This window comes from Acipenser ruthenus, chromosome 28 (genome assembly GCF_902713425.1).
Source record: "Acipenser ruthenus chromosome 28, fAciRut3.2 maternal haplotype, whole genome shotgun sequence".
Lineage (NCBI taxonomy): Eukaryota > Metazoa > Chordata > Actinopteri > Acipenseriformes > Acipenseridae > Acipenser > Acipenser ruthenus.
In genome coordinates this window covers 21,851,106-21,877,207 of record NC_081216.1, presented here as the reverse complement: position 1 = coordinate 21,877,207, position 26,102 = coordinate 21,851,106, and the positions used below count along the sequence as shown (strand labels likewise).

At 44.4% G+C, this 26,102-nt stretch overlaps 3 protein-coding genes and 1 pseudogene across 5 annotated transcripts; 3 read left to right on the top strand and 1 right to left on the bottom strand.

The window, feature by feature from the left end:
- Positions 1-159: 159 nt before the first annotated feature.
- Positions 160-5,000, top strand: LOC131701934 (intestinal mucin-like protein). The gene is made up of 11 exons (XM_059002783.1): positions 160-242; positions 581-759; positions 1,041-1,110; positions 1,428-1,549; positions 1,827-1,858; positions 2,181-2,352; positions 2,781-2,885; positions 3,242-3,282; positions 3,776-3,898; positions 4,360-4,458; positions 4,676-5,000. The coding sequence occupies exons 2-11, from the start codon at positions 654-656 to the stop codon at positions 4,874-4,876; spliced, it is 1,071 nt and encodes a 356-aa protein (XP_058858766.1). The 5' UTR covers positions 160-242; positions 581-653; the 3' UTR covers positions 4,877-5,000.
- Positions 5,001-5,328: 328 nt separating this feature from the next.
- On the top strand, positions 5,329-7,042 carry LOC131701933 (intestinal mucin-like protein). Its single transcript, XM_059002782.1, has 3 exons — positions 5,329-5,350; positions 5,673-5,802; positions 6,192-7,042. The coding sequence occupies exons 1-3, from the start codon at positions 5,329-5,331 to the stop codon at positions 6,436-6,438; spliced, it is 399 nt and encodes a 132-aa protein (XP_058858765.1). The 3' UTR covers positions 6,439-7,042.
- A 1,436-nt stretch (positions 7,043-8,478) lies between these two features.
- On the top strand, positions 8,479-9,757 carry LOC131701963 (serum amyloid A protein-like; annotated as a pseudogene).
- A 453-nt stretch (positions 9,758-10,210) lies between these two features.
- LOC117434903 (BLOC-2 complex member HPS5-like) lies at positions 10,211-25,813 on the bottom strand. 3 transcript variants are annotated; one of them, XM_059003056.1, is made up of 23 exons: positions 25,455-25,806; positions 23,263-23,429; positions 22,610-22,720; positions 22,448-22,512; positions 21,959-22,151; positions 21,447-21,577; positions 20,948-21,163; positions 20,622-20,693; positions 20,443-20,531; positions 19,811-19,989; positions 19,164-19,322; positions 18,796-18,958; positions 18,221-18,398; positions 16,258-16,410; positions 15,831-15,902; positions 14,677-15,353; positions 14,304-14,424; positions 13,999-14,154; positions 13,292-13,411; positions 13,020-13,133; positions 12,675-12,781; positions 11,683-11,968; positions 10,211-11,109 (listed from the first exon to the last, which is right to left on the bottom strand). In XM_059003056.1, the coding sequence occupies exons 2-23, from the start codon at positions 23,368-23,370 to the stop codon at positions 11,049-11,051; spliced, it is 3,531 nt and encodes a 1,176-aa protein (XP_058859039.1). In that variant the 5' UTR covers positions 23,371-23,429; positions 25,455-25,806; the 3' UTR covers positions 10,211-11,048. The 3 variants fall into 3 exon arrangements, with proteins under 3 accessions (XP_058859039.1, XP_033913507.3, XP_058859040.1); XM_034057616.3 differs by having other exon boundaries at positions 18,221-18,344; positions 25,455-25,803; XM_059003057.1 differs by lacking the exon at positions 10,211-11,109 and having other exon boundaries at positions 11,830-11,968; positions 12,675-12,863; positions 25,455-25,813.
- Between the last annotated feature and the right edge of the window lie 289 nt (positions 25,814-26,102).

Here is a 26,102-nt window from a genome sequence, read left to right as displayed (position 1 = left end):
CCGGGCAAGACACCATCCGCGACACCAAGCAAGACACCATCCGTGCCACCGGGCAAGACACCATCCACGACACCGGGCAAGACACCATCCACGCCACCGGGCAAGACACCATCCACGACACCGGGCAAGACACCATCCACGCCTCCATACCCTACCTCATCCGAGCCACCGTCCACTACACTACCCACTCAACCTCCGACAACTGCGTGCAAAGCATCTATTTGCGAGATTATCTACAGCAAGTAAGGCTTCATTTTTTGTTCTAACTGCTTGGGGGAGAGAAGAAAGAAAAAAGCGAGTTCAGAAAATGCCATTGTGGTGAAAGTGATGTCATTGTGATGAAAGTGATGTCATTGTGATGAAAGTGATTGGAGTAGCTACTGACCGAAGAAGGTCAGGCTGACGCTTTGCCATTACATGCACAGGAAACTGAATTTAGTGTTAATCAGGAAAATCATCGAACAGTCAGTACAGTAGGTTGCAATAAGTTCCGGTTCATTGGAAATAAAGTGTGTAGAGTAATATACTGTGATCACAGTGTTTTACTCAGCGGACACTTATAAATCTCTTCTGATTACAGTGTCTTTGAAGTATGCAATACAATAATCGAAGCCCTGCCATTCTACGAGGCCTGTTATTATGATGTTTGCCACATGCCGGGCAACAGGATTGGCTGCTCCAGTTTGGAAGTGTACGCCTCCATGTGCAAGACTGCAGGAGTCTGCGTGGACTGGAGGAACTCTACTGATGGGAAATGCGGTAAGTGAAATACCAAACCACATAGACACATATGCCAACCGATAGAAAACAAGATCATAAGCATCCACTGTTTTTAAATCAAAACCAGCACAAAACTTACTGGGCTCTATATAAAAGTACTAGAAAAGCATGGTTGTTCTATCATTCAGGGGAATTTGGAGAACAGTGAAAGTACCAGCACTGTAATATTTAGCACGCACCTTTTAAAAGGTTTTTTTTTAACCAGATGTTCTGTATGGATGTCTATGTTGACCTATGTGCTGCTGTTTGCTTTCCTGCAGATTACTCCTGCCCACCAACAAAGGAGTACCGTGCATGCGGACCAAATGTGCAGCCTACTTGCAACTCCAAGTGAGTAGAGAGGACTCTGGGAAACACAGAAACGTAATGGCAATGCCAGGCTGTTGTTTAAAGTCTGCATAGGAGTCATATTAAAAAAAAGACATTGATAATAAGGTAGCACTTTAGATTACAGGGTAAGCACATGTTGTGTGCTGCACTGCCTTTACAAATTCTGCTGTCCGCTTGCCGGGGAGATGAGACGAGGTTAAAAGCTCTAAAACCACGAATGCAGCTTTCACCACCTGGTTGTAAATTACCCGTACTCTTCAGTCCTACGTCTTTAAAGGTTTTCGATACCTCCTAATGCAGTCTTTTCTTTTGAACAGTGACGATGAAAAACACATTGACCAAAATAAACCCATCAGAAGCTGGTTCACTGAAGGCTGCTTCTGTCCAAATGGGACCACCCTGTTCAACTCCTTCACCGATGTCTGTGTCTCCTCCTGTGGTGAGCAACGGCTTCACAGTGTATTAGTATCCAATACAAACGCAACCCCAATTTAGTTATTTATTTCTTTTTTCAGGTTACATAACTTTTAGATAACATTTGACATCAAGGAGGTCCAGGGAGGTTTGGTGAAGTGGCCATCACATCACATCCCATAATGCATGCACTTGCACTAGCAAAGCTGCCAGAAAAACAATTGCATCTAATTTTGAGTAGAATAGTTAAACTGACATTAATGACTGACATTGTATTTTTTTTGCTTTTTTTACTCCTGCAGCTTGCACTGGTGCTGATGGCATGCCCAAACAGGTACTGAAATACATAGTAAATAATAACATAACCTCATGAATCCTATTCACCTGTCTGTTTGAAACCCTAGATGTTTTTTCTCTTGTCATGTGTCATGTAGAGAGCACACTGTCTACATGAGTAGCTTTATACAGTGTTTCTAATAATAGTTTCTGCAGTATAAATTAGCTACAGTATGTGTGTGCACGGTCTATATACTCAAATCTTTCATCTATCTAACAATTTCATTATTATTGCACACATTGTATGATTTGAAGTATTCCAATGAAATACAATAGAATGATCCCTTCACACCAGGCATCGCTCCTCTCTTTGTTCTCAGCCTGGTGAGACGTGGCACAGTAACTGCCAGGACTGTGTCTGTGACAGAGACTCGATGAGTGTCCAGTGCAAGCCCCACGTGTGCACAGAAGAGTCGCCTGTGACTTGCTCCATGGAGGGACAGGAGCGAGTGACCGAGCCAGTCGGCCCGTGCTGCAACAAGACCATCTGCAGTCAGTATTCCTTTAGAGAGTTCAACTAAAGCAGTGATTAGACTTTTAATTCAGGGGTTCCAATGAAGTATTAAGTTGTTTATTTTTCAGTTTAGATGTTTTATTCAGTTCAGAAAAAAACAGCTCTAATGACGATTTGGAATAAATATCTTTGAGAATCTCTAGTCCATAATCTTTACCATTGCAAAACTGACGCAGCAGCTGAGAAACTCGATTCTACCACACTGTGCTCTCAGTCTCAACTTTTGTGCATTTTTACATTTTTATTTAAATAAATGTTGAGAGAAAAATGATCACGTCCTCAGTCTTACCAGCAATATGCATGCTGTACGTGCCCGTGGCCCAAAAGCTGTTGAGGACCACTGTGAACGAAAGGCTTTTAATACATAAACGTTTACAAGCTGCATTTGTTGTTTTTCTCTACACAGAATGCAATGTGGACCTCTGCCCGAAAACACAGCACAGCTGTGACCCAGGGTTCCAGCTAGTGATCAGTATGTCGGAGCATGGCTGCTGTCCAGAATATACATGCGGTGAGCATTGCTGTAGATTTTATTTTATTATCCCTCCAGGGCATGGATACAACCAGATACATACGGTATGCAGTGTGAGATACCTGTACCACCCAGACCCCGGGTAATGCTGGTTTGCGTTTCCTGGATAAACTGCTTTTTCATCATCAAAAAAACAAACAAACATTTTAAAAATGTGACTTGAATTAAAATAAACACCAAACTAGACATACAGACCATAAGCACTGTAGGGTGAATGTATGGGGTGTTCATGGTCCATGGTTAGCTGTTAACAGATTCATTTGACTGGATCACCCAACTATTCATACTACAGTTAGCAATCCATCTGTTTTAACATGCTGTCTGTTTCTCTGTAGTGCCCAAGAATGTCTGCGTGTTCAACAACACGGAATATCAGGTGAGGGCAGGCTTTGTATCATATGTACACTGGCCTTTATAAAAATTGACCATGGGATTTTTTCACTTTTTGTGGGCAGTTTTCCCCCATGCTTTTCCCATAGTTTACCCTGGTTTTCTGTGTTTATTAATATGCTTTACCATACCTTGCTATTCTTTACAATGTTTTACCATGCTTTCACTGTGTTTTATTACACTTTGCTCTGCTTTTACTATGGGAAATGTTTATAAGGGCTGCGCTTGAAATTGACAGACCCATTATTTCATTTTATTGCAAACATTACAGTACTTTGTTATAGACCACTCTATATTATTATACCTAGAGCATTTTGTATAGACCACTGTATTAACTAAGTTGAATGAAACAGTTTCTAATTGCAATAAAACTCTGTTACTGTATAAGACACTTTCGATAAAGGATTGCTCTATTTGTTCCCACTACTGTACACAAGGATAGGTGTTGATCCACTGTGTTTTATTTTATTGTATTACAGCCTGGATCCAATGTTCCTACGGACACGTGTGAAACGTGTTGGTGCAGCTACGAAATGGACTCAGCCACCAAACTGCAAGCCATTGATTGCGTGCCAATGCGCTGTGACACCGAATGCCAGATTGTACGTGCCACTTCATTACACAGTCTGACAATCCTGTGGCTACCGGCCCATTTGATTTTGAATGCATTTTGCATTGTCTTTCACTGAGCAGCTTCTGTACAGAAATAAAGTAGAAACAATAACGTTATAGCATATAAATATGTATGGGTTTGTTTATTTACCAGTCACATGACCTATCAAGAAACGAGCTACTGTCTATCACAAACCAGGACCATTGGAAATTAAGTGGAGACAGACTTAGGGCAGAGCGGGTAGGAGACAGTTCTTCACACAGAGGGGATGGAATGGGTTACCAAGGGTTACCTAGCCGTGCTGTTGATACTGAATCACCGGGATCCTTTAAGAACCAAAGTTTTGAGAACTATCAGCTGCAAGGAACTGGACGAGCAGTGATGGGCTGAATGGCCTTCTCTCATTGAAAACTGTGATCTCAATGTGTGTGCTTGTTTGTTTGCTCGCAGGGCTTCAGCTATGAGGCAATCCCCGGTATGTGCTGTGGAGAGTGTGTCCAGAAGGAATGTGTCGTCATGCTGCCAGACCAAACAGCTCACTTGATCCAGGTGAGAGTGATGGCAGAGCGGGCAGCCTCGGCACGTCCAGTACAGGCCCTCAATCATTAAACATCTGAGCAGGTCCTTCAACAGCCCTATTAATCATGACGTGGTGAAATGGGGGGGCTCCCCGGGACGGGGCTCTTTTCTCTCTTTCAGTATCTTTCAGAATCTTGCTCCACAGTGTTCTAACAGTCTTTGTGATATCCTTTTCCGTCCCTCACAGCCTGGACAAGTCTGGATAAGCCCTGATAACAACTGCACCAAATACAAGTGTGACAAGAATAAAGACCAGCTAGGACTAACTGAGATCAACATCTTCTGTCCTGCATTCAACCCTGAAGACTGCATCCCGGTAAGTTTTCAACCAAAAAAAACCCAAAAAACCTTACGGCAGTTGAAAAGGATAAGCTGGTCTACATTGTGATACCTTTTAATACGATCAGCTGAATACACTCGCTTTGGAGTCCACAAAGGTCTCTTCTTCAGGCGAGGAGTGTTAAAGGTAAACTCCAGTTTGGCTTTAATTTTACAAGGCTAAACTCACCTGTAACAGGAACTTTCTCTGCCTTGAGTTTCCAATTAGAAGAAGCCTTTGTGGTCTGGAGCTTGTGTATTTACATTGTCAACGGATCGCATTCAATAAACTTACCCAGAGCAATTGTTGGCTTTTCTTCAAGCTGGGCCTGTAAGACGGACACAAGCACAATCTAGAGGTGTAATGATAGAATGCAGTTTCTGGTTATTTTTTTATTTGTTTTGGCGTAGCTGTTTTTGCATGTACTGTAGTTTCTTTTCTAAAATGCCTTATTAATGTGTTTCTAATTATTATTATTTTATCTGTATGCATATTTCAGGGCACTGAGACACATGGCCCAGATGGCTGCTGCCCTCAATGTAAGTATTACTCAAATTCACAGCTTTTTACAGCATCATGCCTATTATATTACATTAATGCTGTTGGGTTAGTTCCTGGGGTCTTTATTCAGTTTAAGAGTGTCAGATCTAAGTACTGCCACCATTTAAATATAAAACTAATGACCAAAACTGACACTACTTATTTTTTTAAGACAACAATACACTAAAGAGACTCAATCACATTGTTTGTTTGCCTCCTTAACTCAACGGCGCTCAGATTTATCCCAGCAGCCTTTTAAATCAAGCAATTAGACACCACGGCCTTTTGTTATTTGAACATTTCCAATCGTTTTTAACCTGTGCAGGTAAAAAGAATACTTCTGAAACCAACTGCAACATTCAGAAACACAAAACCTTCATCGTTAGCAAAGGATGCCTGTCTAATTCTTCTGTGGAGCTGACATCATGCGGAGGGTCATGCGGAACATATTCCATGTAAGTCATTGATTATTATTATTATTATTATTATTATTATTATTATTATTATTATTATTATTATTATTATTATTATTATTATCAATAAAGGTCTGTAATGAATGCATTCCATCACTGATCTGCACACAACTTCGTGTGGTAGATGAATAAGAAGTCTGATGCAGGCTGACAGCACTGTCTTCTTGTTTCCGTGCTTGCTTAGTAATTCAATCACTTTTAGAGTTAGATCACAATACACTGTACCCATATAAAACTGTGTGGAATTTGAGGTAAAGGTTTCGGACACACAGTTAAACAGCGGCTCTCTAAGGTGAGTCGCAATGGGTCCACTGACCCAGTCCCTTATATCAGGGTCTGACGCCTGTTTCTCTCCTCTGTCCAAACACCAGGTTTTCACCGGAGACCCACTACATGATGCACTCCTGCACCTGCTGCAGGGAGACGAAGACCAGCGAGAAGAAGATCACTCTGTCGTGCCCTGACAACACCACCGTCGACTACTCCTACATCTACGTGGAGGAGTGTGGCTGCCAGAACACGGAGTGCGTGGACAACAAGACCTCCAGCGCACCACCTAGCGGGCAAGAGGCCAAGGAAGCAGCAAAGGGCCTGAGAGCTCGCCGCAGGAGGAAGTAATCGTGCCTCGAGCATCCCGGCACTCCTGCAGGACCATTTTGATTTTTCTCTCTTTGCGCGTCATTTCAAATCATTTAAGTGATAGCTTGCAAATTTCAGCTGATGCGCACATTGCTTTCCTAAAGATGACTCATCTTTTTCTTTTTTTCCTTCCTACAGCAGCTCAGTAACAACACCTGCCATCTCTCTGGTGTGATAGTAAAGCTACTTCTATTTAGTAGGACTAGGCATGCCAATCAAACATCAAAGCAACTCTGACAATGCATTCATACACATTCAGTAAGGCTGCTGCCCCACAGCTCACCGGCACCACACCACATTTATATCAAAGTATACAAAATCCTATTTAAAAAATAAATAAATAATTAAATGTTAACATACAAAAAATATTTGTGACTCCGGGTACTTAATTAAAGATGAAGAACAAATACATGAACTAATTGATAATTGCGATGTGAAAAATGAATATATGGACCCTAAAACGTAATTTGTGTTTTTTTTTGTTTTGTATTTGTTGATGTGTGTAAAGCCTTTTACTGAATGTGTCTTGTTCAATTGTCTTCTTGTTAAATGTGTACCCTATTAAACTTCAGCACTTTGCACATTCCCAGTCTCCTTGTGTATTACTCTCACCTATATGTAGGGTTACCATATGACTCCATGTTCACTGGGACGGATTTTTAACTCACAATTACCTAACCATAATACCTATATTGGTGGTACTGATGTACTGGTTTTAGAGCCAGACAGAGTATACTTGTGGTATTTATATTTATTAACAGGGTTCACTGAATCAGGTCGTTTTATTCTAACTGAATACGGTCTTCGTGTTCTTCATGAAGAAGCACATTCGTTTAGAATGGTTTCCATGGAAACTGGCACCCACACACCCACGTTGTGTAGCCCTCTCGAAATATTTTCTGTTTTTTACATGTTTGTACTTCAGACAGACTAGCAATACACAGGACATTTTACTACTTAAATAGATCAACTACTGACAAATCCATGAATGCCGACACCCATACAAGGATGAGACACAAAACATATTCTCAAAGCGTTTCTTTATTTAACTCCTATTTTTTAAAGGAAAAAAAACATGTTAATGTTACAAAATGAAAAACAAACATGTTGAGAGTGCTGATGGTAAACTGGATTATCTCACTTTGTTGTTTGGGTCTAGTTTTGTAAAATCAGGGATGGAAATAAGATTCCTATTGCTGCAGAGCAGTTTCACCCAGTCCAGGTTTTACTACCAGCTTGATCAGATTTTTTTATTTTTTTTTGTCCCTTACAATATATAAATTGGTAAACGAGTTTGGTCTGGGGTGACCCCAACCATTTCCTGTAGAAGCTGGAAACGCAAGCCTGGCATCAAAGCCTCTATTCTTTACGCCAGGCTTGTTTAATATTGCAAGCGGCCAGTCCAGCTGTTTTATATGCCAAGCTACTTATCGGTTTCAACACTGGTTTCAGCAGCTTCATGTCATGCCAGGACTGACTCTAGGATAGACAATGTTTTACAGTCTAGCATGAATTACTGAACGCGTTTGGTAGGGAGCTCAGTTTTCCCCATGGCTGGATAGGCAACAATAAAGCTATAGCAATCATGGGGTTTTCTTGCGGGGCAATTTACATGTGAAATGGCGATGCGCGTGCATGTTTGGGAGAATTACTCGTGTAAATCAGGTTTGTGGCTGAAAAAAACGTCCAGAGGGTAAATCTCATTTATTACTGCCGGGGAGGGAATGGGTATGTGTGACAGGGAGCGTGAGGATCTGAGCTGCAAATCTCCCTCCCGACCCAAGAGGGCGCTAAGCAGAGGTACTTGCACGCCTGTTCAGAGACGGGCCGGCTTGGAGAGAGGGGCGGAAAAGGAAGTCGGCCACCTTGGTGCAGGGCGGAATGACCATATTAGGGGACAAGATTTCTGTGATCAGCTGTGCTGCATTAGACAACTGGCAGGTGTGCTGAGTCGCACTGATCATGGGGTGGAGTCTCCTAGTATAAAAGGGCTGTCATTCTGTAAGTGCGGGGCTTTTGAGGTAATACTAAACCTGTGTTGCTGCGCTGTGTGTTTGTTTTCTTTGTTTGTGTTCTACGTGTTTTGGATTTGTTTATCGTGAGGACCGGGGTCAGAGTGATCCCTGACGCCAAGGAGCTGCCGCACTACTGCCAGCACTTTTCACCTTGGACATCACACGCCCCGAACAACTGACCTGGACTCTTCAGCACCTGAGCACCTGCCCTTTTCACCACCCCAAAAGTGCACCCAAAGAGCCGAGAGGGACTTACTCTATTGGGACTTATGATTTGTATTTTTGTTGCTTTGGACTGTGTTTCCCTTTTAATAAAGTTCACCCTCTACCATTGAGGTAGAGTTTTTGCACCTCTATAAGTGACTCTGTGAAGTCTGCTTCTTTCAGGGTTAGTCAACAGAGAGGGAGAAAGAGAGCCAGCTCACAGGCGTGTCAGGCTCTGAGGTCGCCAGCTGCAGGAATGTTTCTCTAAACTCTCTCTCTGTTTCTGTCTCACCGGCAACTGGGAGAATGAAGCTGTATCTGTGTGCGCTCGTGCTGTGCCTTATTCTTGGAGCCCAGGCTCAGTGGTATAAGTACCCAGACCAAGCAGTGGGAGGTGAGTAACCCAGCACAATACTGAAAACACATACTGTTCAAGAAGCAGGGCACAGGGAGGGTGTCTGTGGTGTTGCCCTTCTTTAGGGATACAATAGGAGTTAATTAGACTGGAGTAAACACTTTGAAAAGATGGCCCACAGTACACTCACTGTGAAATGGGTTAGGTGGCGGTGGTGGAAAGCAAAAGTTGTTCAGTTAGGAGATTGACATATTTTAATCTCGTGTTTTTTTTTTTTTTTTGCAACAGGGGCTTATGACATGGGGCGAGCCTACTAGCACATGGTAGATGTCAATTATGTCGGTGCAGACAAGTACTTTCAGACCCGCAGGAACTCCAAAGCAGCTCAGAGAGGCCCTGGAGGGAGGTGGACGGCTGAAGTGATCAGGTACAAAAAACCAGTGAACCAGGTGGACGCGAGACCAAGAGCACAGTTTATTGTTTAAGAAGCAGGCAGTCGGTCATTTCTTTTATTTGTATTTTGTATGCACACAGCCTATATAGTAACTGGTACTTCCTCTTCCAGTGACGGCGATGAAGCCTGGCAGCGTTTCCGAGGCAGTGGGCAAGAGGACGCTGCAGCTGACCAAGCAGCCAATCACCGTGGATGCAACGGAGAGAACCCCAACGACTACAGACCAGCCGGCCTCCCTCCGAAATACTGAGTGGCTTCAACCTCGGCTACGCAGAGAGCCGACTCAGCCAGATCTGTTCAACAGCACTTGTGCACTTTTGATACAGCGTTGTATAAGTCTCAAATAAATTTTTTATATTTAACACGCTTGTTTTTCTGTTAATTCAGTATAGATAGTTTCAGGAATGGAAATTAGATGCCCATTGCATAGCAGTCAGATACACTCCTAGTTTTACTATGGGATTATTAAGACACACATGAGCTTGTTAACTATGCACGCCCTCTGCATTACAGACGTAACTGGTCACCTGGGAGACGGGCCATTTAAACAAAACCAGATTCAGCACATCTCCATGACTGAAACTGGAAAGAGACTCAAAGGTTTTTGTTTTTCTGGATGCAGTACAGCAGGCTGACAATACCCTCCAACAAAGCAAAGAATTCTTCATGTTGCTTAAATGTCTCATTCATTGATTCGACAGCACCTTACTCCTGCACATTACACAGTGTTTAAGAACAATTTATTTACCAATCCGTTGTTTTCTTTTCACTTCATGCAACTATCTCCCCGCAGTTTGATCTATATTAATACATTTTAAATAATACATGTATTTAAAAAAAAAAATAAAAATAAATAATCATACTGTCAACTTGAACCAGGTAATTCCTTAATGCTAGTGTCCAGCAATAGTGACATATTCTGTCATCATACAGTAAACCAGGCAGGTAGGTTCAGCTGCGCATACACAATATGCCTCCGTCCTTCAAGCCTTCTTAAACCTTTCCTTGTCACTCTACAGCTTGTACAGTTAATACCGAGCTCAAATATCCACCTTAAATACTGTTTGTAAAACACATTGTAATACTATAAAAATGCTAAGTGGCACTACAAGCAATACTGTAGTTAATAATCTATATAAAATCAAAGTCACTCCTGGTAAGGGAGCACGTGCTGTACAATAGCTGTCATTAACACTGCTTCCCCACCTTGCTGCAGTCATCACAGACTCCCCTTCAGGGAGACAGCTCCTCAGCAGCTGCAGTGGGGCTGCCAGAAGCCAGTTTAGAGACTGTGGCTCAGTATGCGGGGTGAAAAGTCAGCATTCGCAAAAAACTAAGAAAGGAATTCGTAGACAAAGTTAAATTAACACACATTGCCTTAAAACACACAATACTCCAGAGAATGCAGCTGGTGTATTTTATATAAGGAGAAAGTACGGACATCTTTCAGGTGCTATTAAACCATGAAGGCGAGAGTCATCGAATTCAAATGTCGAGGCGCGGAGGGAGGAGCGCCCGTCAGTCTGGGACAGTCCCGGCTCAGAAGTCGCTTTTTTTCTCGCTATGCCTGCTGAGACCACAGGAAGCGATCACACTTCTCCAGCATCGCCTGGATCAGGGCCCTGAAACACAGACAAACAGAATCCAGACAGGACAGAAAAACATCAGAGTCCAGCCAAACTTCCTCTTCTGTTCACATGATTGTGTCAGGGCTCCAAATTCGACAACTGTCTTTGATAAATTGTTTAAAAATCACACATTGATTTTAAATGAAATGGAACTGCTCTGGGCTCTAGTGCAGCATGAACCCATTATCCGATTATTAGGATGGAGCACGCCACAGAAATCAGGTGCTGATAATCAGGTGTGAGGGTCACTGGTGTCGATCGGGTTGATTTACCATTCAGAGTGAAACGAGTGAAGCAGCTGCTTGGGTTTGAGTGGTAAATCAGTCTGATCGACACCAATGACCCACACCTGTGGAGAGCGCGATCAGAATAAAAATCAAATAAAATCGGTTCGTGCAGCACTACTGGGCTCCTTTTCAAAACAACATTTAAAACGTATTTATTTAACTAGGATAGAACCCTTGAAATATACATCTCATTTACAAGGTTGTCCTGGTAAGAGAAAGCAGCAGGAAATAACAAGAGGCTGAATCTCCCCTGAGAAAGCTGTCTCTGAACATGAATCACCTCTGCCGTTTCTCTGCAATCCTCAGGATCTCGCACACCAGCGCTGACCTCTCGGACAGCTCCACGCTCAGCCCACACTCCTGCAGCACAGCCAGCGCCCGGTCCGGCCCCACCGTCCTGGCCAATAGGAGCGTCACGTTCTCCAGGCTGACGTGGCTGGACCAATCAGAGCCGACGTTGGCCAGGCCGTTGCCGTGCGGAGAGCAGGGGGAGGCGGGCTCGTCAGCTTTGCTCTGCGTGGTCTGGAGGAGGTACTTCCACTCCTCCAGGGTCTCTGGCATCACACCTGTGGACCGGAGAGAGATATTCAGGCTTGAAACTCGCACTAGTCCTGCACCCAGGAGAGATGGATGGAAGTCCCATCGCATAGCAGTTTCACCCATTCCAAGGTTGATTAGCCACAGTGTATAAGTAACAAAATCAGAGGTGTTCTATTAATCTCATATTAAAACCAGGAATGGATCAAACTGCTATGCAGTCTTCCATCCCTGCCCAATCCTGGGTTTCAGAACTTCCCTTGTATAGGTTTATTGTTATTATTACTGAAATGACCAAGTGCCAGCAGTTTGAACAATCTGGGCCCTGGTTTGAACTGAATAAGAATTTATATATTGTATGACACCCAGGTTAACAACCCCAGTTTTCTTGGAAATAACTCAATGGGATTTTTAATTCCCCCCAAAGCAAACAGAACCACGGTCGCAATGTTAGCGTTTGTTTGCACTTTGTCTACCGATACAGTACAACTACAAATCATAAAGTTCCCATGTTCTAGTCCTATAATGTGCAGTCCAATAACCAACCTGCTCCCCTCTTTTGCATGTAACAGGGATGGAAATAGGACTCCCATTGCACAGCAGTTAGATCCATTCCTGGTTTTCAGTAGAACACACCTGAGCTTGTTACCTAGGCACAAGCTCATAGTAAAACCTGGAACGGGTGAAACCACTATGCAATAGTAGTCATTTCCACCCCTGTGTAAAAAGTCTCACCGTTGGGTCCCTCCAGTAGACCCATGTCATCCAGGCTAACGATAACCAAGAAGGCTTCTGTCCTTCTCTCCAGCTGCCAGCACAGGTAGAGGTAGCCAGTCCAGAACCTGCAGCACACACACGGTACCAGGTCGTTGTCTTACACTTACTCTCCTGGTGGACAAAACAGCCTCTTGTTCTGAGGTTAAACTGTAACGTATAGAATAGTTTCTTCATTTTATTCTATGTTACCATCAAGGCATCATTATTCACATTTCAGCTTTGGTGTTTATACATTTTTGCAGAATAATTTGAGTACATTCTTTTGCTCTGCGGTCTGGCTCCCCCTGGCTCTCCCTGACTCACCCGTGGGATCTGCAGGTCTCTGCCATCTTCTCCTTGCACTGCAGGTTTCCCGGGAGTTTAAGGAGCAGGGAGAGGAGCTGCCCATAACCCCAGGAGAACAAGTGAGAGTGGGACCTGAGAGCAGGAGGAGGAAAAAGAAGGAAAAACTATTGAGCCACACGAAGTTCATTAACATGACTCTCTTCTTCTAAATCTACAAAACGAAACAAAAAAAAAATTAAGAATACTGGCTTGAAAGCTGTTTAATGTTTCAGCTCTTCAGTGCTCAGTACCTCGGGTTTCCTTCAGGACTGATGGTGTCCACTGGCTGTGGGGCATCATGGGATAGCGCTAGCTCGAGCCAATCCTGACGCAGGGATTCCGGTTGAAGGAGAGAACCAATCAGAGACAGCCTGAAGAAGCACAAAAATAAATAAAATTATAAAACTAATCTGACACTGGGTGAAATACACAAAGCCATTTCCTCCAGTGTCAGTAGCACCGCATTTTCTTAAAAAGGAGAAAAACACATCTTTGAAGACACAAAACTAAAACCATTCAGATTCTCAAAGCTATTTACCTCAAATTGTCATAGGCGCATTTCTAAAACAAACAATATAGGACAACTTATAAGGCCCTGAATGAAACTCCTGGGCTGTTTATTTCTTTTCTTTCAGTTTCCCAGTTTGGGGTGAAGCGCTTTGTGTAAGCTCTGGGTCCTTCGTGAGTGGAGCTGTAACGCAGTGCACCATTACTCCCCAGAACCTTACCTCTGATCTCCTGGCTTCAGCGCACCATTACTCCCCAGAACCTTACCTCTGCTCTGCAGGCTTCAGCGCACCATTACTCCCCAGAACCTTACCTCTGATCTGCAGGCTTCAGCGCACCATTACTCCCCAGAACCTTACCTTTGCTCTGCAGGCTTCAGCGCACCATTACTCCCCAGAACCTTACCTTTGCTCTGCAGGCTTCAGCGCACCATTACTCCCCAGAACCTTACCTCTGCTCTGCAGGCTTCCACTTCACAAGGTTGTCCAAGTAAGCCAGGAAGTGGGCGGGGCTTCTCCTGGACAGGGCCATGACATCAGCAGGGATGATGGTGGGATAGAACTGGCCAAAGGATCTCAAAGCCAGCTCTCCATGCCTCTCGTACAGCCTGCAAAGGGTCCATATACATTCAGTCTGTACAGCAGGTTTAGTCTTTTCCATTTACTCAATTTCACTTAAAGCACACACTTGCAGTTTGAGTTTGAATACTGTATCTATTATTCAGCTTTAGCAGATAGTAACCCGCCCCCCCCTCACCTGCTCAGGTGTGCGAGGAGCAGGGCTGAGTCCCAGGGCTCTTGGGCTCTCAGGTAACGCAGGGATTTCAGTAGGTCCCCTTCTTCCAGAACTACAGTACCAGGACTGGACCGGGTCAGCTCTGGGAAGGGAACACAGAACAATCCTTAATGCCACCTGGTGAAACTTTCTAAGTTAAATAACAAACTGAGTGTTGTATGCATTATGGGTGATAGCCAGGAAGAATATTCCTATAGTTTGGTTGATCTCAAAATGTTGTCAAGCCTGGTCTTAGAGGATCCTAATATTTCAGCAATCCACCACTTGGCTGTGAAACACTGAAGAGTAAAAGGAAGGGGTTTGCACCATGCGGTGTAAAGGAAGGAGCCCTTACCCCTGAGCCCGGCAGTGTAAACGCCCCACACAGCAGGACAGTCCCGGTATCGCATCAGGCAGCTCCGCCAGGCCCGCTCCAGATCGAGCAGGAAGAAGAACCTGTGCAGGAAGTGGCAGGGCGTGGCCCCGTCTCCGTGGAAGCAGCCCAGCTCCAAGCAGAGCGTGGCCAGTTCAGTCAGGTCTCTGTGAAGCTCCAGGGGCAGCTCGCAGGGGGGAGTCACTCGCATTAGCACCGGGGGGACTGGGGTACACCATCTGGAGCCCTCCCCCTCCAGTCTGGTCTCTCCCCGGTCAGTACCTGGATCTTCAAACACCCCGCTATGCTCCTGCGGGCTGGTTGGCAAGGCTGCAGGGTGATCCGTGGCACCCCCATGGTTAGGGCACCCTGCCTCTTCAATCTGGTCTCCAGGCTCCCTGCTGTCCTCTGGCTCCTCTGACAGCCCTGTAGCCCCCTCTGCCGCTGCAGCAGGGCTGTCCTCCCCCCCTTGCACAGCATGCTTCTGGGGGTCACACGCTGAGTCCCCCCAGTGTCGGACAGGACTCTGCACATCCCCTCCTCTCTCTGCGCAGTCCTCCGGCAGACCCCAGGCTCTCTCCAGCGCTGGAAGCCAAGTCCTCAGGACCTCCAGGAGGCTGTCTGTGTTAAGCAAGACTAGGGGATCCTGGAGCTGGGCCCTGGGGAGGAGGATCACACATGCAACGTGTTACTTTTCATTGCAGTACAAAAGATAAGCAAACCCAACAAAACAGTATTAATTCACTTAACCCTCCTTGCAAGTTAGCCTGCTTCGCAGAGTTGACTTGTTGATATTTTAACCCAGCAGGGCTCACTAATCACTCACCACTGTAATTGTCTGCCTAAAGGATAATACCTTTTAAGGGTAATCTAACAGTTCTCCCCTCCAGACCGGGTCTGGTCCATAAATGCATCTTTTCAATCCATCCACTCGTATGCTAACCACCTTCCAAACACTCTATGATTCAATGTCATCATAGAAGTTATCCTGAAAAGGAGCTATGCTTTTAAGTGAAGTTTCGACAAAACTGTCCTTTGATTTTCAGAAGGCAGCTTTATTTCAGTATTACAGCTGATTAAGTTCCTGCGTTGCCTGAACAGAAAGAGCCGCTGTTTGAATCTTTAACAACACTCACACTGCCCGTGCTGTCGCCTCCTTCAGGCCCTGCAGCTCATCCTCCTCAGCAGGAGGCCTGTCTGTACAAACCCTGGGGAACAGCAGAAAACACAGAAATACTAAAAGAACCCAAAAAATTTAAAAAAAAAAAAAAAAAACAGCAACAACCCTAAATTTGCATTTCTAACCAAAATATAAGACAGGTAATTAATAACAGGATGAAACTGATCAGCTGTTATATACAGGCTCATGCACTCAGGGTCTCTAAGCCCTGTCTATGCAAACACTGCACAGCTGTCTTAAGTGGAGCTACCTCGGATAGTATTGCTACAGTCATTACTGGTGGAGTTTTCAAAACTCATTACACACATGGGCCCCAGGACAGAAGTGAACCCGGGTCCCAGGTGAACTCTCTCTGCTAGCCAGGGGTAGTCACGGTTACTCACTCTTGCTCCTGCTCCTCTGGGTAGGTTACCACGGTTACCACGGCCTCACACGGCTGCCCCCCCCCCTCTTTCCCGTCCGGTTTGGGCCACAGGTCGGAGGGCATCTGGAGGGTGTTGATCTTCTCTGTGGTCTTCCTCATGAAGCTTGACACGCTGGAGAGAAACGAGGACAGTGCTGAGCATCAGGAGCAGGACAGCATGGTCAGTGAGGAGGGGGATTCACAAAGGCATGACAACGATCCTGTCATTTTAGCATAACAGCATATATATATATATATATATATATATATATATATATATATATATATACACACAGTTAATAACCAGATCAGGAATATCGTTTAAAAGGATCAACATAGGTATATTTAAGTTGCTTGTTTCAAGTTTTGTAACATTAGCAGGTGTTTTGTTTTCTCTTTCAAGTACTGTAAAAAGGCTTGTGAATTCCCCATCATTGCCACCTCAAGCTTTCAATACTAGACATTTAAGTGAAAACACTGAGGAACATTTGTTTTACTTCCTAAAGTCACTTTCTTTTATTATTACTGAAGATAGTACATATAGCAACATATTATTAATAATAATAATAATAATAATAATAATAATAATAATAATAATAATAATAATAACACATTTAGCATGCATCAGCGTGTTCTCCCTTTCATACAGCTCTCTGCCGGTTACACAATGGATCAGAAAACTTACAACGCGTTCGGATCGCCCCTTTAGTACAACACGGCTGCTTCAACTGAGTGGCTTGTTGGCTCTCCTCATATCCCGGTACAGAAAGCTAAAGGAATCACTGTTACCTCACAGCAGCTCTGTCATGCAAGTGTTAATCTGTATCCACAAGAATGAAAAAAACAAAATGTCTTCTTTACAGAGCTCCATGGGCAGCTTTTAAATGAAAAAAATGTGCATGCGAGAAACGGGAAGTGAAAGCGGAGAGCAGTCTTAGTTTGTTTTAAACCACCTGAGCGAAACTCAGCAGCGGGTCATGAGATGAGATCAAGCTATATTTACAATCGGCACTTCCCCCTTTCTTTATTGAGTTGGTATCACATCCCCCTATAGATTAGACAGCAGGCAATAAATAAGTGCCTATCTAAAAATTGTTTCTGTCCCAAATAAAATCCCACTATATTAATACAAAAGTATTTTAAAACTTTATATCCGATTAGTGCCTGATCAATGCAGCGAAGGATTTCATGGTATATGGGATGGCTTACCAACAGTGATGTTGTGCAGCATTAAAGAGAGTCCCCTTCCTGTCATGTATAGACTCTTGCATGAAGATGGTGGAAAGGTGGAAGGGGGCTGGCGATGTATCTGTTTTATTGATCGGTCAGTAACTAGATGTTTAAACATTAACTGTAATAAACATGGATAGATTGGACTTCATGCAAGGGAGAATTGATTTCAGATTCACCAATGCCTTTATACCTAACACACAACAAACTCTTTTTCTGTTGTTTAAATACCTAACAGACTACTTTTGCAGACTTCTTTAATGTCCTTCAATTAAACTTCTAAGCTGTTTGTTGTTGACTTTTTCTTACACTTTCACAAAAATGCACTACAAATTGAATTTTAGTGTAAAGAAGACCCTGACAAATGAGGCTCAATGGTTTACCATGGTCATTTCGCCATTTTCCCTAACTTTTCCCCATAGTAATACAGGGATGGAAATAAGACTCCTATTGCATAGCAGTTTCACCCATTCCAGGTTTTACCACATGCTTGATTAGCCACAGTGTATAGATTACAAACTCAGGTGTGTCTCATTAAATTCATAGTAAAACCAGGAATGGATCAAACTTCCATCCTTGTAATACTATATGCTTTACACACTTTGCTATGCCTTTACTGTTGGAAACTTTCATAAGGCTACAGATCTACAGCACGCTCCTAGAGAGAAAGGGGGGTGATGGTTGGTTCTGGTTTGAAACAGAGAGCCCCTTACCTGTCTTTGACAGCCTGCAGGGCGACGCGTGGAGGAGTGGGGCGGAATGACAGGGGGATGTGGAACTGGAGGAGGGGGTCGATCCGATCAGCTTCCACGTGCACGCTGGGGGGGGGCAGGGTGTCTGAGAGTGGAGGAGTGGAGGGGAGGAGGGAGTGGGCACAGCATGGGAACACAGCTCGTGAATGAAAAAAATCAAATAATTAAATAAAAACACAGAAACACAGGTGAATGCAATAATGATGACAATGGCTTGTAAGCAGCACAGTGTAACTGCTATTACTGACAAAAAACAAAAGTGAAAAAACATAAGGAATGGAAATGCAATGTTTTTTTTTTATTGTATTGTGGTTTTATTTTTACAAACATATTAAGATAAACAGCAGGCATTGTCAGAATTTCAGTTGCTTTATTTAGCTGGAAAGCTTTTTTTGTTTTCTTTGCTTGTTGTGTGGGAGCGAGCAATGGGGTGGTAAGCCAGACAGATTTAATATCAGGGTACAAAAGTTCGGCAGTACTAAATTTTGGGGACTGCCCCTTCCTTCAGACAGCCCGTTGCCATGGCCACCCCTTACCATGCTCTGCTGGTGGCACCTCCTCCTGGGTGGAACTGAACTCCCTCAGCCTCTCGTCCTCGGACAGGGTCTGGCTGACGAGGGAGCTGGCGTCTTCATCTGACTGGCTGCCCCTCCTGCTGATCACCCGGTAAATCCCACAGTCCAGCACGTTGAAACTCTCCTGAAACGAGCAGCAAGAGAGAGAGAGAGGGAGAGAGATTGCAGGCGTGAAACCACAGTGCAGAAGAACTGTGCAATCAGCTCTCAACCCTGGAAGTACAGCAGCCAAGACTCAACTGGGACAGTCCCATACCACCCCCTCAACCCCCTCCTGCTGTTTGTCATTCCAGCTGCAAGTCAGTGCCAGGGGGAGGAGCTAGACTCACATGGGAGGAAATGCTGCTTCTCCTGCTGCTGGAGGCGGAGTCAAAGGGCTCCAGCTTTGAGATCACTTCCTCCAGCTGACCAATCAGCTCATGCTGGGTGGAGCCATCCAGCTGACCTTTAAGGTGCTCGAGTCGGTCGACCGGGAGGGACTTACGAGCCTGAAGCAAGAAACCAGGGGAAACATTATACAGAAAGAAATGCATTCAAAAACATGAGCATTTCAGATGCTGGGGAATAACCCACAGCACTTAAAAGGGCTGTAGATCAGAAACACCAAATGGCGAACCGGCCTACGTTTCTTTTGCGATCTATTTCTAACCAATAAGAAAAGATCTGAAAGATGGAGGACTGGATTTAGCATAAAAAATTGCAGGAAGTGTACAAAGTTTCAAACTTTCCCTTTATGGGAACATTCAAACAGTTAACAGGCAATGAAGATCTCATGGGTTTCCGTCATGACGTTTTATTCTGGTTTATGGTTTTGCTGTGATTTGCAGCGCTAATCAAGGCAATAGTGATACCAGAGAGCTTTGATACTGTTTATTAAATGAACTACAATATACAAACACAGCGATCTTCAGGTACCAGCGGAGGCTCCTGTTTGGTGCAGGGAGAGTGTAGCGAGAGCTCTGGGAGCTGAACACACCCTGCTGGGGGAAACTGCGTGCTGGAACAGGCAGCAAACAGTGGCGGCCAGGCCCCAGGACTCCCTGCGAAGGAGACGCTCCACGCAGCGCTCCACGGGCAGCAGCGACAGGTGGGAGAGGCGCCCGTCACCGTGCAGACAGAACAGCTCATTCCGGTACACTGCGACGTCCTGCAAGTCTGGAGCAAGCACACACAGGGGGCACAAAATATTACACCCTTATAGAAGTGTACCTTAGTAAAAGCATAGCAAACTGTAATAAAGCACAGCACGGTAAGCATTGTAAAGAATAGTGAGGCATGGTAAAGCATAGCAAACAAGGGTAAACTATGATAAATGCATAGTAAAACCACTAGGAAAAGCATGGAAAAACTGCAAAAACAGCGTGCAAAAAATACATTAGTAGTCTTTTATAAGGTTAGTCAAGACAAGACCTACACCTTGTCAAGTTTAATTCTGGTTCATACTTCAGTCTTGCAACAACTGGGAGAGGGACATGTCTAGTAGTGAGACTAGAAATCACCTTCAACGAGGGTTGCGTGATTGAAGTGTGAACCACAAACTGGCAATTCAAAGACTGGTGTTAAACGTAACATTACTTGAGGATAAGGAAGAAAGAACGTGCTGCCGACCTTTGATTTCGCTCCACAGCAGGACTTGAACACTCTGAGGCAAGAAGATATAGATTCCTCTCTCCGTCCAGGTCAGAACATACTGATCACTGCAAAGAAAACAACCACCAATAAACAACAAGCATGGATCCTGCAGGGTGTTGCACCGTGCTTGGGATAATCTGAGTAATAATCAGTACCTGAGAAAGAGCAGTCTGGGGAAGGAGATTGACTGAGGAGAGCAGGGCGAGGTTCCATACAGCGGCTCGGACCTGTTAAACACAGCAAGACGAATTAGAGGGATGGAAATCAGACTCCTATTGCACAGCAGTTTCACCCATTCCAGGTTTTACTACCAGCCTGATTAGCCACAGTGTATAGGTAACAAGCTCAGGTGTGGATCAAACTGCTATGCAATGGGAGTCTTATTGCCATCCCTGTATTAAGTTTCGATAGAACATGGATATTCCTTCGTGTGATGACACTGCAGCGTGTCACAGACACTATCCTAGGCTGTCTGGGTTACCTGTGCGTGACGAGGGGCAGGGGTGGAGACGCCAGTAGCTGTTTAAACTGGTGGGTGCTCAGAACCTTCCCCTCGAAGTTCACTTCCCACATCCTGGATCCGGGACGGGCGCAGTAGATCAGTGCCTGTGAGCTCCCGGCGTTCCGGACCGCTGGGAAGAAGCAGGCGCCGTACTCCCCATCTCGCTCCTTGTTCCCGATCCGCCAGAACTTCTCCCTGCAGCGGGAAGAGAAAACACTAAATTAAAGAAAGTCAGTTCAGTGTTAAGATTAACAAATCATATATAAATCAGGGATGAAAATTAGACTCCCGTTGCATAGTATTTGGATCCATTCCAGTATTACTGCGAGTTTAATAAGACACACCTGAGCTTGTTACCTACACACTGTGGCTAATCTAGCTTGTACTAAAAACTGGAATGGGTGAATCTGCTATGCAATAGGAGTTATTGCAGAGTCATTCCTGCATGGTCACACAGGTAAACACCATGCCTGCTTACCGGTCTGTATCACAGAGGTAGCAGCGAGTCAGCGAGGACACCAGCAGTCTCCCTTCCAGATAGCTGAGCTGAACCACTCGTGAGTCCACAGTGGTGACGGTCTGCACCGGGAACATGACCAACGAAGCCCCCTGAATCAGCAAGAGGCACGGAGGAAACAATCAATCAGAGAGCTGCAAGGGAGGCCGAGACGCTGATCAAAACTAGCACAAAAATACAAATAAAAAGCAATGCAGACAAAATGATGTGTATTTCAGGGATGGAAATAAGACTCCTATTGCACAGCAGTTTCATCCATTCCAGGTTTTACTACAAGCTTGATTAGCTACAGTATATAGGTAACAAGCTCTTATTAAACTCATAGTAAAACCCTGAATGGATCAAACTGCTGTGCAATGGGGGTCTTATTCCCATCCCTGTATTTATGCCACAAAACGCACTGCACTGCGCGCACACACACACACACACACACACACACACACACACACACAGTACTAGATGAGCCATGGTACCTTCCCCTGCTTGGAGGAGCTGGCTCTGACGGTGGACACCCTGCCGACAGCATCCCCCACAAAAAGGCGGTGCTGGGTGGAGTCCCAGCAGAGCGCGGTCACGGCTCTGTCCCGGTGCTCCGTGGACACGCACACACGCTCCGGCTTCCCACGACTGTCCAGGTGCAGATCCCACACCACCACCACGCCCTGGCTAGAACACAGACACAGACAGTCTGTCACTGCACAGCCCAGAGAAACATAACAAACATTACCATACTGTGAAACCCACTACAGAGATGCACAGACAGACAGACAGACAGACGCTGCAATACTTCTAATCAAAACTTTCTTCTAAACAATTTTTTTTGCAACGCGCTTGTTTAATGAACTGCAAAACCAGCAATAATACGAATGCCTTTGACCTGAAGAGCACAAACAAAACCAGCGAACGCTGCACACAAACACACGGCTCTGCTTTGAGGATTCTCCTCCGCCTGCTCCACTCACCTCGTGGCGACAGCGACAAAATCCTCGTCGTGCGGGCAGCAGGCGACCCTGCAGACAGCGCCTTCCTGGGAAACAAGCAGAACACAGCTGCTGTTAGAAAATTCCGTCGTGAGAGAAGGCCTGCAGGGCACAGATAGGAACAGCTCCTCCGGGTTAATGCACCTTGTGTGTGAGGATAAGCCTCTGCTTCCAGCCCTCCTTCTGAATCAGGTGCAGCCCTCCTGCTGAACTGCCGAGAGCCAGCCACTTCCGAGACACCGCCACACAGGTGCACTGAAACAAAACACACACATCAGCCCGTCTGCCACACTGCACATCCCAGCAATGCACAGCAGGGGAAGCTTGCTGCCTTTGTGTGGCCAAGCTGACATAATAAAACATGGAATGGCTCAAACCGTTATGCAGTCAATCTGTTTGATTTCCATCCCTGCATGCATTATCAATTTAATAAAACTAGCCAAGAAAAAAGTACAGTATGCTTCAGTAAATACTGCCGTACAATAATTCCTCATGGGGCAAAATCTGATCCCGCCTCATTGAAAACAGTATGAGTTTTAGTTTTCCACTCTCCAGGCTGTAAACAAACTTGTGTCTGCTTGCTCTAACTCGTATGAACACTGTATCACTGAAACAGTAGACAGCCTTTAGCAATACCCCCCTTTTTTTTTACATGGCAGAGAATCGTGATTCATCTCTTCGACAGTATATTGTGAACTTGGAGTGCACAGTCTGGCTCTTTGGCTGGCCATGCAGTAGTGGTGCTTCACTGTACTTAACTGTCAAAAGCAGAAGCAGGACAGAAGAGCAAGGGTCACCTTCAGCCTGCTGGAGTCGAGCCGCAGAGCAGAGAGCAGCGGGTCCAGGGAGTCACACTCCGCCAGGACGTGGCTATAGGACTCTGGGATCACTGGCACAGAAGGCATGGTGGCTATATCGCAGGGGCTTGATTCTCTCTCTCCGACTGCATCCTAAATCCTCACCTCTGAATACAACAGAGGAAAAGACAAAAGAAAACTACATTTCAGTAGCAGTTTCAAGCCAAGCGGTACTGCACCGCATAAGATCCAGGGATGGAAATAAGACTCCTATTGCATAGCAGTTTCACCCATTCCAGGTTTTGATCCAGCTTGATCAGCCCGTGTACAGGTAACAAGCTCAGGTGTCTGATTAAACTCAAAGTAAAACCAGGAATGGATCACACTGCTGAGATCTCCAAAGTTTAGCAGATTTTACTTACAGTTGCTACAGTTAGACTGTTATTCAGTTGTGAGCTTGGCTCTCTGCTGCGTTTAAAGTCTAGACTTGAGACCTGTGATCTTGCCTTACTTGTGATTGCTTTTATAAATCACTGCTTTGCTTAATAAGCACAATCCGATTGCTGGAATGTGTTATATATTCTGGCATGCATGCAATGACATGTACAAAACAAACAAACCAACCAACCAACCAAAACTGTTTAATAAACTTTTCTCTCACACCAGGGAGGCCTTTCAGATAACACTCAGTTTTTTGGGTTTTTTCTTCCACTAATCAGGATCTTGTGATTTCATTACAAATGCACTTTCTGCGTGACTTTCATTTCTGGTCAATTAGGATGCAATGCAGTCTGCTTCAGAGTACGTTGCTGGCTGCTTAAATGACAAGCGTGGCTTGGTTTTATGAGAAGCATATTACTATTAATCAGCTTCACACGATGAATGTGCTGTGCAGAATATGTGCATGGATCCATATTCCTATTAATCAGCTTCACACGATGAATGTGCTGTGCAGAATATGTGCGTGGATCCATATTACTATTAATCAGCTTCACACGATGAATGTGCTGTGCAGAATATGTGCATGGCTCCATATTACTATTAATCAGCTTCACACGATGAATGTGCTGTGCAGAATATGTGCATGGCTCCATATTACTATTAATCAGCTGTACACGATGAATGTGCTGTGCAGAATATGTGCATGGTTCTTGTTTAACCTGGTCACTTAATTCATTTGCAGAGTTTCTTTAAAATCCCAGTACAGTGCAGCAGGGGTGAGTGAACCAGTCACTGATGCAGCAGGGAGTGCACTGCAAGTCTCTAAGGCTGCTGTATGATTCCCTCACCTACAATTAGACTGTGGATTGAAATACTGCAGGATTACTTCAAGGCATGCATGCCCCCTTATCATATTAAGAATTTTGCAAGCATTTATTTTCCTTTCTTGAAGACAACTGGAGGGGCAGCATGCCTTTTAGTAAGTCTTTTAGTAATTGTGTATGATTTTATAAAAGTTACAAACAGCTCAGCTGCTGTAAGAACACGCTGGTAGAACGCGAGTACAATCAGACTGGAAACACTAATAATAAATACAAAAAAAACAGATGTTAGCCTACATTCTTTTTAGGTCGTTAAAAACGACACTATAACTGTGCGTGCGGAACTAGTACAACATGTACAGAAAGTGGTGCAACACCCAGTGTGACTGTGTATCACGGGGTTGATCAACGTCAACGAGCTCCGTGCAACTGACTTTTAAAGCACGAACCAGGAATGTATTTGTAAGTTTGAGCGTACTACTAAATAACTTAGTGCAGTACTGTCCGTTAATTAGAAAATATACAGTGGTTGTCAAAACCAGCACTAACAAAAGACATACAAGTACAACAACAAATAATAATAATAATAATAATAATAATAATAATAATAATAATATAGAGTTTTAAAAACAGCCAATCGTTGTACCGCTATTAATAGCTAACCCAAACAATGTCTTTTCTGATCAGGACGCAGAAGCGTGTGACTGTTCTCGCTAGTAAGCGAACATCGTTATAAATATCTGTGCATGTTTATTTTGTCGAACAAAACGGCTGACATCAGTCACAGCATGTCATTAAAAAAAAAAAAAACTAACACATGATTATACTGCAAAATCACAACGACAACCTACCAGTAACTGAATAAAGCGCCGTACCCATGCTGACCTAATGTCTGCTGACCTGAATGCATTAAAGCCTCTCTCTCCTTACCCATCATGGAAGATCACCACGGGCGTTGCTGTCCCACAGCACCTATGTATTTTCTCTTGTCTTGTCTTGTCTTGTCCTGTCCTGTCCTGTCCTGTCCCGCCGCTTCCCTGAGCCCCAGCAATAGACCTCTGCTTCTTCCTGCATCGACCAGAACTACTTTTCTCTGCAACTCACTGTGAAAGCGGACTGAGACAAACACACCGCACAGTCCCAGGCAGGACACCCATCCACCACAGAGGCTGGAATAATAAATCTGTAAGAGCCGAATAAACATTACGGGGAGTACCAGGCAGAATGTCGAGAATAGATTGCTGTTACACACAGTCATCATAAGATAATTCGGTTTGTGATGTATTTCAGGACAACATTTTGGTTTTCAGTCCGTGTTTATATCGGACTGTATAGAAACGAAACCAATTTGATAGCATACAGGATTAGAACAACACAACAAAAACCCAAAGGAATTCCCCTCTGCGCTGGCTCTGTGTGTTGGTGTTTTACAGTGTAGAAGGCACGCTTTCTTTAGTTTCGCGTCTATGAAAGATTATATTATTTTATTACGCAGGTTTTTTCAATATAAATCTAATACTATTTTATATTTTCAGTTTCTTTCAAACTGTTCTTCTGACCTACAGTATTCCAGTTACA

Excerpts from the sequence above, each read along its gene's own strand:
- LOC131701934 (XM_059002783.1), top strand. The coding sequence starts at position 654 with ATGCCGGGCAACAGGATTGGCTGCTCCAGTTTGGAAGTGTACGCCTCC. Across the intron at positions 2,353-2,780 it reads CTGCAACAAGACCATCTGCA|AATGCAATGTGGACCTCTGC; the intron begins GTCAGTATTCCT and ends TTCTCTACACAG. Across the intron at positions 3,899-4,359 it reads GTGACACCGAATGCCAGATT|GGCTTCAGCTATGAGGCAAT; the intron begins GTACGTGCCACT and ends GTTTGCTCGCAG.
- LOC131701933 (XM_059002782.1), top strand. The coding sequence starts at position 5,329 with ATGGCTGCTGCCCTCAATGTAA. Across the intron at positions 5,351-5,672 it reads GGCTGCTGCCCTCAATGTAA|GTAAAAAGAATACTTCTGAA; the intron begins GTATTACTCAAA and ends TAACCTGTGCAG. Across the intron at positions 5,803-6,191 it reads TCATGCGGAACATATTCCAT|GTTTTCACCGGAGACCCACT; the intron begins GTAAGTCATTGA and ends TCCAAACACCAG.
- LOC117434903 (XM_059003056.1), bottom strand. The coding sequence starts at position 23,370 with ATGCCTTCTGTGCCAGTGATCCCAGAGTCCTATAGCCACGTCCTGGCG. Across the intron at positions 20,694-20,947 it reads CTGCCCCTCGTCACGCACAG|GTCCGAGCCGCTGTATGGAA; the intron begins GTAACCCAGACA and ends TGTGTTTAACAG. Across the intron at positions 11,110-11,682 it reads ATTGCAGAGAAACGGCAGAG|GGCCCTGATCCAGGCGATGC; the intron begins GTGATTCATGTT and ends TCTGTGTTTCAG.